This window comes from Leucopleurus acutus, assembly GCF_964270905.1.
Source record: "Leucopleurus acutus genome assembly, chromosome: 16".
Classification (NCBI taxonomy): Eukaryota; Metazoa; Chordata; class Mammalia; order Artiodactyla; family Delphinidae; genus Leucopleurus; species Leucopleurus acutus.
Window position 1 is genome coordinate 57,759,553 of NC_139158.1, and position 12,250 is coordinate 57,771,802.

Below are 12,250 nucleotides of genomic sequence, written 5' to 3' on the forward strand. Positions count from 1 at the left end.
CCCACATGCTGTGGAGTGGCTAGGCCCATGAGCCATGGCCGTTGAGCCTGCATGTCCGGAGCCTGTGCTCTGCAATGGCAGAGGCCACGGCGGCGGGAGGCCCGCATACCGCAAAAAAAAAATAAAAATAAAAAAATGAAGTGCCCAGCAGACTGGCTGCTGAGACTGCTGCTTTCTACTCCCAGGTTACCGTAGAGTGGGGTAGGGACAATGGAGAGTGGGGTTGGGACAAGAGAGCAGGCTCAATGACACAGAGTCAAGCTGTCCTTGATTCTCCACAGCAGCAGATGACGCTTCACTTTCTTTCAAAGGATGGTAGAAGTAAATACTTAAGAACTGTATTTCTGCTTTAAAATATAACAAACCACAATAGTGGTGACGGGGAATGAATGGATAAAATGAGTTCGCCCCTTTTGCAGGGTTCAATCTAGGCTGCACAGTACTGAGGGTGTGTGCGTGTGAAGTCTTTGGACCCACACACATCAAGATGCCCCTGGCAAGGCCTACCAGGCAGGGCAATGCACTCCTGATTCCGAGGCTCCCACTGGCAGTTCTGGTCCAGGGCACAGCTCCTGCAGCTGGTCTTCTTGTTACAGTAGTACATGGGGTTATCCTTGGGGCAATGATCGTACCTGGAAATGGAGATCTAGAATACAATGGACAAAAGCTTTTCTCTTATATCCACAGAGAGAACTCATGGCAAGAACAAATAGGATACTAAAAACAACAGTCTAACTGAGGAAGCAAACTACAAATACATACATACATAAATAAATAAATAAGATGTAGATGAAGCAGCACTGCAGTGGAAACACTATAGTGAAATGTTCTGTTCAAGGACATGCCTTTACCTGGCAAGGAAGCAGTGCATTCTTTTAAGCACCATGCTTCAACTTGCTTATCTGCAGAATGGGAATGTTGAACTTGCTGCTTTTTAAATGTCTCCCAAACATTCTAAAAGTTTTTAATTTTATGAGCTGCTTTACAGACTGACAAATAATGTCTTATAAACAGTCAAAAATTATAAACGTTGAGTCATCATATCTTTTTTCCCTTATAACCTAAATAAAAAATCATAAATGGTAAGCATAAATTATGTTGAGCCAAGATATAACATAAGACAAGGAGATTTTGCAAAGTCTATTATTTCCACAATTCAGTTTGGCTGCTGCTACACACCTGTCTCACTTTCACTCTCAAGTCCTAAATTGCTCCCCAAACCCTGCATATGTAGAGGGAGCACACCATTACAAACTTCATGCCAAGAATCTAGTACTTAGCCATAGCCATGCATAGGGACTGGGGTGTACTCAGAATAATAATCTTGCCTTCTTCTAAAACACCACACATCAATCCTCGTGGCTAACAGAACCTTTGGAATTAGGACATACAGAGCATCCCTTACTAAAAGAAACTTGAGCAATAATAAAATCCAAATCTACACTGAAGGTTTCAAAGATAACTCTGGGCTATACCATACGCTCTAAAATATACATCTAATCCCACTCAGGATTTTTCTATCCTCTGAAATCCTTTAGAAACAGCCTCTGACCTGGCCTTCTGTGCAGCTGTGGTTCATAGGGACACAATGGTCATGGCACCAGTGGCAGTCATTTGTGTTGGCCGTGCAGCTGTAACAATCCGTGTGCTGGTCACATCTGTCATGGTCAAGAGCTGTGAAGAGAAGAAAAATTCATCAACTGTGACAGCTTCTCCTCAGAAATGTCACAGGCCATTACAACTGCTGTTGAGCAAGATATGACACTGAGGCAAAAAAAAAAAAAAATAAAATAAAATAACAAGCCTTGGGAAGTAAAATGAGGAGTGAAACTGGCAGGAAAATATATTGGTGTGTTCAGGTCAAAACAGTAAATAAGTAAACAATCTGAAGAAAAGTAAATAAGTAAACAATCTGAAGAAATGCCATTTTGTACTCCACCCTCCTAACAAAAGTACACAGAAAGTGAAAAACAAAGATAGAATAATTCAATGATGTGATATAAAGGAAATAGGTCTGGTTCTTCCAATATTTTTCTTTTCAAGAAAGAAATCAACTAGCAGTTGAATGAACACCAAGAGCAGCCCAGGGGCTAAACAAAGAAATGTAGGAGACCAAGCCATTCCTCCAGCTATAAATGCAAGGCTGCTCTGGGCACAGGAAGCAGGCAGCACCACAGAACCCCAAAGAAGGCAATACACATATATGTAAGTCCAAGAAATTCTGGGCTACTAGAGACCTGTTGATCTCCTACTGACCCTAGACAGGTCAAGGTCAGCAATGAAAGACAAGCCACACAACAGTGCTGCCTCATCTATTGAACCATTCATGGACATGGCACATGGTAGAATCCATGGACAAGAAAAGGCAGGGCCACCCTCACGAAGACCCCAACAACCTGCTCCTTAGGCTGTTCTTCCTGCCCTGGTCATCACCCCATGGACTGGGCCCACAGAGAAAGCAGAGTGAACCAAGGAAGGTGACATCTGAGATGAGTTCGTAGCAAATGGGTTCATAATGAACCACCTAAGGTAATTAAATATTATTTCCTATAAACTTGCACATTTAATTTGAACTTTTTAAATATGGTTAAAAAATAACTATTTCACTGATCGTATCCCTTTTAGGAGACAGTGACTAACCCTACCAAGTTCTGGTCATGTTAGTTCTCCAGCACTCACCAGCCCACCAATGAACCTGTAAAGCTGCCTGGGTGTTCTTACTGAGGATTTATGTTCAGCTTAATTTGGAGCATTCCAGGAGAGTGAAAGCTGCCTCTATCCATCATAACTCTCAAGGTAACTGCTACACCAACCCTAATAGTTAAGAGATTCAGTCAACATAGTTTAAATTAATTGAAGTGAAACAATATTTTTCAGAGACATTTTTCTTACTTTTAAAGGACTTTCTCACATATGACTTCATTGTATTGCACTGTGCTATTATGTCAGAGCAAAAGGGTAAAAGGAGCTGAGTAGGTAAGATGAAGAAAGCTTGGACAATATAAGGGGTGATTCTAGAAGGAGGGATCACTGTTCATCCTCAGCAACTGTCTGCCTTGCTATCACTGCTGCGCCCAACTAGAGAAGCTAGAAAAGAATAATACCTCTATCCACTAGAACAATCTACTCCAACATAGCTTTTCTGGATTGGCCCTCTTAATCTCATCCTTAATGTTAGAACTGCATAATCCAATATGGTAGCCACTAACCACATGTAGTTTTTATTTATTTATTTTTTGGCCATGGTGCGTGACATGTGGGATCTTAGTTCCCCAACCAGGGTGGAACCCATGCCCTCTGCAGTGGAAACGTAAAGTCTTAACCACGGGACCGCTGGGGAAGTCCCCACATGTAGTTTTTAATTTAAATTAATTAAAATTTTAAAATTCAGTTCTTCAGTCACACCAGTCTCATTCCAAGTGTTTGATAGCCACATATGGCTAGTAGCTAACATATTGGGACAGCGCAGATATAAAAAGTCCTACCAGATTGCAGTGCCTCAAAACAGCTGAAACTAGGTTCTGGAGTTGGTATACAAAGGCTATACAATGCTAAAAGGTTTTGTCTTCATCATTAGCAAACAGCATACGTGGCACGTTCCTATCCATTATAAAGATGTTTACAATCCAATTTTCAAACACCCATAAAGCATTTGCCCAAGTTATTACTGAATAATTTTGGATAATAAAATGAACATTAAAAGTACACATTGGATGGGCTTCCCTGGTGGCGCAGTGGTTGAGAGTCTGCCTGCCGATGCAGGGGATACGGGTTCATGCCCCGGTCCGGGAAGATCCCACATGCCGTGGAGCGGCTGGGCCCGTGAGCCATGACCGCTGGGGCTGCGCGTCTGGAGCCTGTGCTCCGCAATGGGAGAAGCCACAGCAGTGAGAGGCCCGCGTACCGCCAAAAAAAAAAAAAAAAAAAAAAAAAAAAAAAAAAGCACACATTGGATAAGAGACTTCACAATTCAGATAAAATGAGATCTCAAAGTAATTAAATTTTAAGAAGAGATAAAAACATACTTCCTTTCGAAAAACACTCTGATTTTAACTTTTCTTCTTGTGCTTCAGTCGCCAACTCCCAGGAGACACACTGAGATGACCCTGTGTCCCACACACACCGGATGCCAGGTCCTGCTGCTAGACAAGCAGCTTCACTCTGGTGTGCTTCACACTGTTCTGAAGTAAATACCAGGATGTCACTGAGGAGGAGACTATTGAAACCACCAAATACATACATGGTGCTAAAAGAAAAAAAAGAGAGAGAAAGAGTTCACTGGAAACTTACATAAACAAATGCATGATATACTTCTTATAATCTTTAAACGAATCTCACATATCAAAAGTCCTGTAAAAAAGTTATTTTCAAGACCTCAAAAAACATTCTTATACCTTTACTTCCCAAATTCCAACCTTTCACAATGGCCTGTGACTACCCAGAATAGTTCCAATAATCTACCTCCTCTTTACAGCTACTATATTAAAAAGTTCTCATGATAAGTGAGTGACTTTTAACCAGGATTCTTCAAAATATTTTAGTGACAGGGCAAGCTAGCATATTTTAAAATTATACACATAATCCTATATCTACATGTTTTTAAATATTAAAAATAAGTATGTACAATTTAAGAAGTATAGATAAAGGCTCTCTAATCAAAACTGTGTAATGAAAACACAGACCAATAAGAAAGAGATAAAAGTGCATATGAAAATTTAGTACACAGTACAAGTCACATTTTAATTAGTGGAACAGATGATTTCAAGCATTTCTTTCAACTCTGAGATCCTATAATCCACCAGGAAGTTTAGTACTAACCCACAATGAGGTATCAAATAATTCACTCTCACTGTGCCTCAATTTTCCTCAATCGACAGAGGATAACTAAAGCATAAATATTCTGTGGTTGTATTTTTACTATATCTGAAAACTGACATATTTCAGTAACCAAAAATGAACACCAGGTTTAATTTTTAACTTCATATTGGTTTACTTAGTATCACATTATATAGTCTGGTTTCAGCTAGTCAATTTATTGCTTAAACCAAATAAGCTCCATCGGCCTCTCAGTACAGCTGGTGTTCTTAGCAATTCTGAATTCATCTGGTCACATCGGCTATGTGAGGGTAGGCAAAGTCCTTCAAAGAGGCTTGGAGCAGGGAACTGAAAAGAACAGCTGCATCTGCAGCAGTCTCAATGCCTCACAGCCCACTCTTCTTCCTGCCTCCCTCAAAAACCACAAGAACAACGACTAAGTGAAGCACAGCTGGCCCAATGCAGATGCTCGATTAAGGGAACCATCATTCAAAATGTAGAAATCACATGAATCAAAGTTTCTCTTTAGGTAAGTTACTTCACAAAATTAAACTAACCATTACAGCAGAAATTAACACAACACTGTAAATCAACTATACTTCAATTTTAAAAAATTGAAAAAAAAATTAAACTAACCATGGTTTTTTACTACATGACCTCCCTTGTCATGCCCTGTCCCCCTCCAACCCTGGCCCATTCATACATATACTCACATATAGGCTCAAATACTCCACTGGAATTATACAAAAAGAAGCAGATTATTATAACGCAGGCAAGCCATTCCCAATTTTGATTCATGGTTAAATTACATCTTACGGTAAACTTCTGTCAACTTCTCTGACTTTATATAAAACCTCCGAAATGTTTTGATAGAAAATCCATTTATTTGCTAATTATCATTATGGTACTAACAGCTGCCATTTAGCAAATGCCTATTATGTGCCAAATCTTATGCTAGGAGAACACCATGAATATAAAGATGAACACAGCTGAGGCCAGGCACTCACAGGCAAGATGATGACAAAATGGACCCACTGTTTTTCAGATGAAGAACATCAAGAGGCACTTACTAGAAAACTTTAAGCCTTTTCCTTACTGAGGAAATATCAAATTACAATTTAAGATAAGACTTCAGGGACTTCTCTGGTGGTCCAGTGGTTAAGAATACGCCTTCCAATGCAGGGGACACAGGTTCGATCCCAGGTCTGGGAACTAATATCCCACATGCCATGGGGCAACTAAGCCCACATGCTGCAACTACTGAGCACGTGAGCCGCAACCAGAGAGCCCACGTGCCACAACAAAAAAAAGATCCCGCACGCTGCAATGAAGATCCCACGTGCCACAACTAAGAACCAACGCAGGCAAATAAATAAATAAATAAATATTTTTAAAAAAGATAACACTTCAAATTAGTAGTCAAAAATTCTTCCATTTAAATCTATACCTATCAAATATTCCCACAGTAAAACCGTATTTATTGTTAAATTTCAGCTGTTTACTTTGTGAAAGATGTCCCTTTTTCCAGTATCTAAGTGTTTGAATTCTGTCAATTCTTCCTTCACATCTCCACGATAGGTTGCTTTCTTATCTTTCTTAATCCAAGGTGAATTACCTCATCTAACTTTCATTATCACAACAGAAATTTTGAAAATGAAGGGAATCCTAACATAATATACATAGGCATTATGGCATTTAAATAGTTTCAGGATTGATAAGGCCTAGAATTTTAAAAGGTGAAGTAAACAGTAATCAGAGAAGAAACAAAATGAGAAAAAATTAACAACATGATTAGACTATTTTAACAAATGAAAAAATCGGTAAAGCACACTATAAGGTATAGGTCACATGGCCACTCTGGAGCTCCCTTATATGAAAGATGCTTCTCCAGGGGCAGATTTGTGAAGAGCTCTATTAGTTTGGGCCAGGCACTTCTGAATGATGCAATGAAATGCAGTGCAGACTTCAGATTATCCAAAGACTTGATATATATGAAGCACCACAGACTTGACCTATATGAAGCATCAGAATCTCCACCTCTGTTCCCATATCTTATCCCTTACCTAAAGTGCCCTCTCTCCTTTTTTTCAAATCTTTCTTCACCACTCAGACAAAAGCACCACAAACAATAGCAAATAGCAGAGGGCCTAAGACAGTAACTGCACACAACTTTTGTTGTCCCATGCACTCAGACAACACCAAACATAGCTTACTCCGGCATGCTAACAAAACTACATCAACAAATATGGCATTAGAAGTAATTCAAATCCACATCAAATATTTTAAATATAGATCAGGAAATTCATACCTAACATAATGCTATGAAAAAACAATGGGATAAGGTAATCCTATGAATAATATGTAAGTCCAATATCACTTCATATTTTACTTCATTTTCATTTTAAACACAAGAGAAAAGGAACAAGCACTTCTTCTTCAATTACCTGTTGTATAAGACTGCTGAATGGCCAAATCTGTTGACATCATGGTGGAGATCAGGTCTGGGAAGCACTGACCATCGGTCACAAGCTAGGAGCAAGAAAAACACATTTCAGAAGGGACTGTCACTCATAATCAATAGGGACTGGCATTTTCTTTGGGAAAGAAGACTGTAATAAACACAAATATATCTCTCAGTTTTTCTTAGTCACACCATTATTTCTGAAGTAAAATGCAGCAGCAACAGAACAGAAGGGCAAGGAAGAACGGTAGGACTCTATAGCAATTCTAATTAGTGAATGCACATTCACATCACTCACTCTGTTGCCTATCAATATTACCCACTAGAATGTTTTTTTTTTTTTTTGCCATACGCGGGCCTCTCACCGCTGCAGCCTCTCCCGCTGCGGAGCACAGGCTCTGGACGCGCAGGCTCAACGGCCATGTCTCATGGGCCCAGCCGCTCCGCGGCATGTGGGATCTTCCTGGACTGGGGCACGAACCCGCATCCCCTGCATCGGCAGGCGGACTCTCAACCACTGCGCCACCAAGGAAGCCCTAGAATGTTTTTTAACTTAAGCAAATTTTACATTTTTCAAAGCTTACATAAGTAAAACATGTGAATTCCATAATTATTTTTCATTCTATATTGCTTTGCCCAAACTCAGTAACTAAAATAGAAATGTACAGGTGGAAAATTAAAACTAAAAAAAAAAAAAAAACCAAACTTTATCTACTTTTTAAAAGGTCCTTTCCTAGACCCCCTAGATCTACTAATTTCCCTTTGTTCTGATTCACGCTAGCAACTTCTCTTCTGGACCTCAATACCAACAGGTGCTGCTGAACCATACCAACCTCTGACTCACTGTCTTCTGTTCCCAGACACACAGACTTTCACACTCACTAAACAAAGGTTCTTCCACTCAATCTGGACATTTATTCAACCCTGACAACAAAAGCTTTCACTTTCTTCTCCTACCCAGCCTAAACTCTGTGGTCTTCCTCACATGCAGAACAGAGGCCATCAACTCCCACAGCTTCCTGACCACCCACCTTGCTTCCTTCCCTAAAACCAGTGTGGCAGGAGCCCTTCCTCTTATCCCACCTGACTTTTACCATAGTATTTAAATATGCCCAAGGAGGCACTCAACTTACCCCTTTTCTTCCCTTCACAGACAAGGGTTTTTTTTTTTAATTAAAACGGTCAACATTCACTGTGTACATCTCACCATATATTACTTCTCAGCCTCCTGTAATCTGGATCATTCCTCCATGTCCAGAGGGTAGTAACTGATCTCTTTGTTGCTAAATGTGAAATACTCTCCAGTCCTTATTTTACTTAATCCCTCTGTAGCCACTGTTAACTGCTACCTCTCAGGTCCCCAGTTTTGCCTCACTTTCCTCCTATTCTCTGACATGCTTCTGCAATCTCCATTCTCTTTAAGACTTCTTTATGTATCTATTCCCTGGCTCTTTGCTTGTCCCTGATGACACATGCTCCCTACAGAAGTTCACCCCCTCCTACAGCTCCCCACTGATCTCTGTACTGCTCTGTCCCACAGTCATCTCCAGCTGAACATGCCCCCAAATCCAATTTACTCACTTCCTCCCAGACCCTGTCCCTCTACTTCTATTTCCAGCCTTGGTAAAAAACACCATCTACTGTGGCCCACACCAGATACCAGATAAGGATGCTGTCACAGCTCTCAAAACACACTCGGGACAATCCTCGGGTTCCCAGTAATTCTCAAACACATATGTCTCTTTATCCTCATTGCCACTTCCACAGTCTTTGCTCAAACCCTCCTCAGGACTTCATCAACAGCCTCCTAACTCCCATCTAGCCCCTTCCCAACTACTCATCACAATGCCACAAAAAGATCTTCCTAAGACACAAATACAATTCTATCACCTCTTCTGTAAGATTCTTCAAAAAGCCCAAACCCCTCAGCATGACATAACAGGTCCCTCAAGATCTGACCAGACAACTGCTTGCTTCTAGTTCCACTTAGAGCCACTCTTCGCTGATGTGCTACTAGAATACAGCCAAAACTAAATACTCATAGGCCCAAAGTATGTGGCATGGTCTCTTTCCACCTCTGTGTCTCTAAACATGGGCTTCCTTTGCCTGATAAGTCCTGCCTAACTTGGCCCAGCCAACTTCCCAGTGCTAGGACCCAGCCTGGATGGCCTCCTCAAAAAGGCTTTCCCTGACTGTACCCTTTAGCCCTCATGAACTAAGGGATGCTCACAGGTGCTCTCATATGTTCTTCTCAGAGCAAGTAACACCCTGAATGCAATTATATTGTCTGCTCAGTTCTCTGCCTCCCCCACCATGAGGCCAAGGACTGTAACTTATTCCTCTTATGATCCCCAATGTATAAGTTCAGTGGCTGGCACATAAATGTCTGTTAAAAAAGAACATCTGATGATATTTATATTTATATCATATGATATATGATATTAAAGAATTTCTAATATCTGTTTTGCATGAATCAATATTGCCCTCTTCTGGTCAGTACATTACCACACCAAATTCTTAAAAAATCGCTGTCCAAGTATTACATCAAGAATGTGTGAAACCAGTTTCAAGGGAATAAGATAAACTTAAACCAACTTAACACAATGCTGGTGGTCACAACTACGTAACACATATTACTATGTAAGGCTTTTATCTGTGACACAGGAGAGCCCAATCACCCCAACTCATCAAAGGAGGGACTTCAAAAAGAATTTAATATAGAAGTAATGCTTTTTAACAGATTACAATATCAGTCAAATTAACATAAAAAATTCCATTTGGACCTCTTTCAAATAGCTTGACCATTTTTAACTAGAAATATTTTGTTTCTTTTAAAACGTTGCTTACAGACAAAAAAGATTCTTAATGCTAAAATGGCTTTGGGAAACATACCAATGTCGTAAGCCATGAAATCTGAAGAGAAGCATTTGGCTCCATGGCTCATGGATGTGTCATTGTGTGTGTTTCCTCCAAACACCAGCATGGTTCCACTCACTATCACAGCTGTGTGCAAGTAACGGAAAAATCGGCTGTCCTTAAGAATAGTCCTTTTAAGTTTATTTAAAAATAATAAATACAAGGTTAGTTCTTTAGAATATTTATCATCTATTTGCTAATACAAACATAACCATTTTCTTAACTTCAGATCCAAGTGTGCAAATAATTCTAGATTTTTCTCTGTATATAAGTAACTTTCTCAACAATAAACATGTAAAATTGAAAGACGTATGAGAATTTTGATAAGATATGTTAAGAGCCTTAAAAATGTTCATACTCTATGTTCATACTCTATAATTCCAGTTTCTGAGTAGATATTATGTGAAATATGGATTGAAGCTTACATGTTTTATTAATAAGACAAGAGCTAGAAACCAAAACTTCCAACTGTATGGGCTCAGGATACCCACATGATGGAGTATTACACAGTCACTAAAAATGAAAATTTTAATGACAGACAATGTAAAATGGTGTCCACAGCATGGTCTCAAATATGTAAGGAAATATGAAAAGAAACCATTGCTTTATAATTATATTATTTCATAACTCAAATGTGCTTTACATTTTTTAAGATTAGCATACTTTATATAGACCAGTATATAGTAGAGTGAGGACAGCTCTAATCTTTTAGGTACTGAGACCACCTCTGTTTGATGATTTCATGGAATGATGCCAGTAACTGACCCTAATGATAACACCTTGGTCAACAAGAAAAGGTTAAAAAGTGGATATATTCTACTTAATTACAATAGTGTGCATAAACTCAGCTATGTAGAACAATTTATTCCTTAGGATTCTGAAGAGCTAAAATTTTACAGTGGTACTGAGTGTATGAATATTGAAAAACAGAAAAAAAAACCAACAAAAAAAACCAAGATTCTAATCAACCTACTACAAAATTATAGATACTACTACTTTATTACCTTCTGCTTATTTCACAATTTCTGTTTACAACGATGAAGAGAATTATCTGCAAGGCCTGAAAACAAAAATGTAGCACAATTTTCCCAGCAACTGCCAGAATTCCCACCTTAAAGTGAAAGCTCAAGAAAAAAGCACCCACCACATCTGGGTGTCCACATTGTATCTGTAGAGATCATCTGCAAGCCGGTATTTATTGGCACTGAAAGCCTTGTAGCCTCCATGAATATACAGGGACCTGGTCCTGTGGTCATAGACACTGCTATGGCCATAGCCCCCTTGGACAAGGGCACCCTGGGTATGTAATATACTCCATGTGTTCTTACCTGGAAAGGGCAAACAGTTAAAGGCAAATGTTGCAGGCTCCTCCTAATACTTAAAATTACCAATTAGCTTAAGACAAGAGAAGAGATTTCAGGAGACTTGATACATGTAACTTTCTTTAACCATTTTATTTTTAAAGGAAGGCCATCTAAAACTTGTAACAAATCCAGGTGGCCAAACTTCAACCTGTTAAATGTTCTGATGTTCTAATATGTAGGAAAAGAATTACATTAAATTTAAAAGACTCAGATCCCCCTCAATTGAACACTTAATTCCCCATGACCTTTACGGACCAATTTGCAGATGTACTTTACGGGCCTACTTTCTTAAAATATCATCCACATCCACAAAAACAAATATAATAAAATTTAACCAAAGGAAAGATTATATACTAAGGGGAAATCACACTCCATTAAACCAATCTCTAAAGGGCTTTTCAAATATTTTTTTTTCTTCAGAAGTATTTGTTGTTTCAAACCCTTTTTATTTATTTTATTTTCAACACTCATAGCATTTAGTGCTATTTTTGGCTCCTTGCCAAACTGACAGTAACAAATATATACCACATAGCACCATCAATAATCTAAACTTCACTGGCAATTCATCAATGCTAACTGTATCTCAAGATCAAGTACTGGGTCAATGTTAGGTTGAATTTTGTTAAACAGTCATAATAATAAGAGTAAAATTTTAAATCTGACATTCAAAAACGATTCACTGAAAAAAATATAC

The 12,250-nt window shown here is 39.1% G+C and overlaps 1 protein-coding gene across 4 annotated transcripts in view; it reads right to left on the reverse strand.

The window, feature by feature from the left end:
• The window catches only part of ATRN (attractin), a 175,850-nt gene that overhangs the window by 88,434 nt on the left and 75,166 nt on the right, over nt 1-12,250 (reverse strand). For all 4 annotated transcript variants that reach the window (XM_082858005.1, XM_082858002.1, XM_082858004.1 and 1 more), the window contains exons 9-14: nt 11,337-11,520; nt 10,169-10,323; nt 7,260-7,344; nt 4,026-4,246; nt 1,553-1,674; nt 508-646 (exon numbers count right to left, since the gene is read on the reverse strand). In XM_082858005.1, coding sequence (XP_082714131.1) covers nt 508-646; nt 1,553-1,674; nt 4,026-4,246; nt 7,260-7,344; nt 10,169-10,323; nt 11,337-11,520 — 906 coding nt within the window. The remainder of the gene's footprint in view (nt 1-507; nt 647-1,552; nt 1,675-4,025; nt 4,247-7,259; nt 7,345-10,168; nt 10,324-11,336; nt 11,521-12,250) is intronic.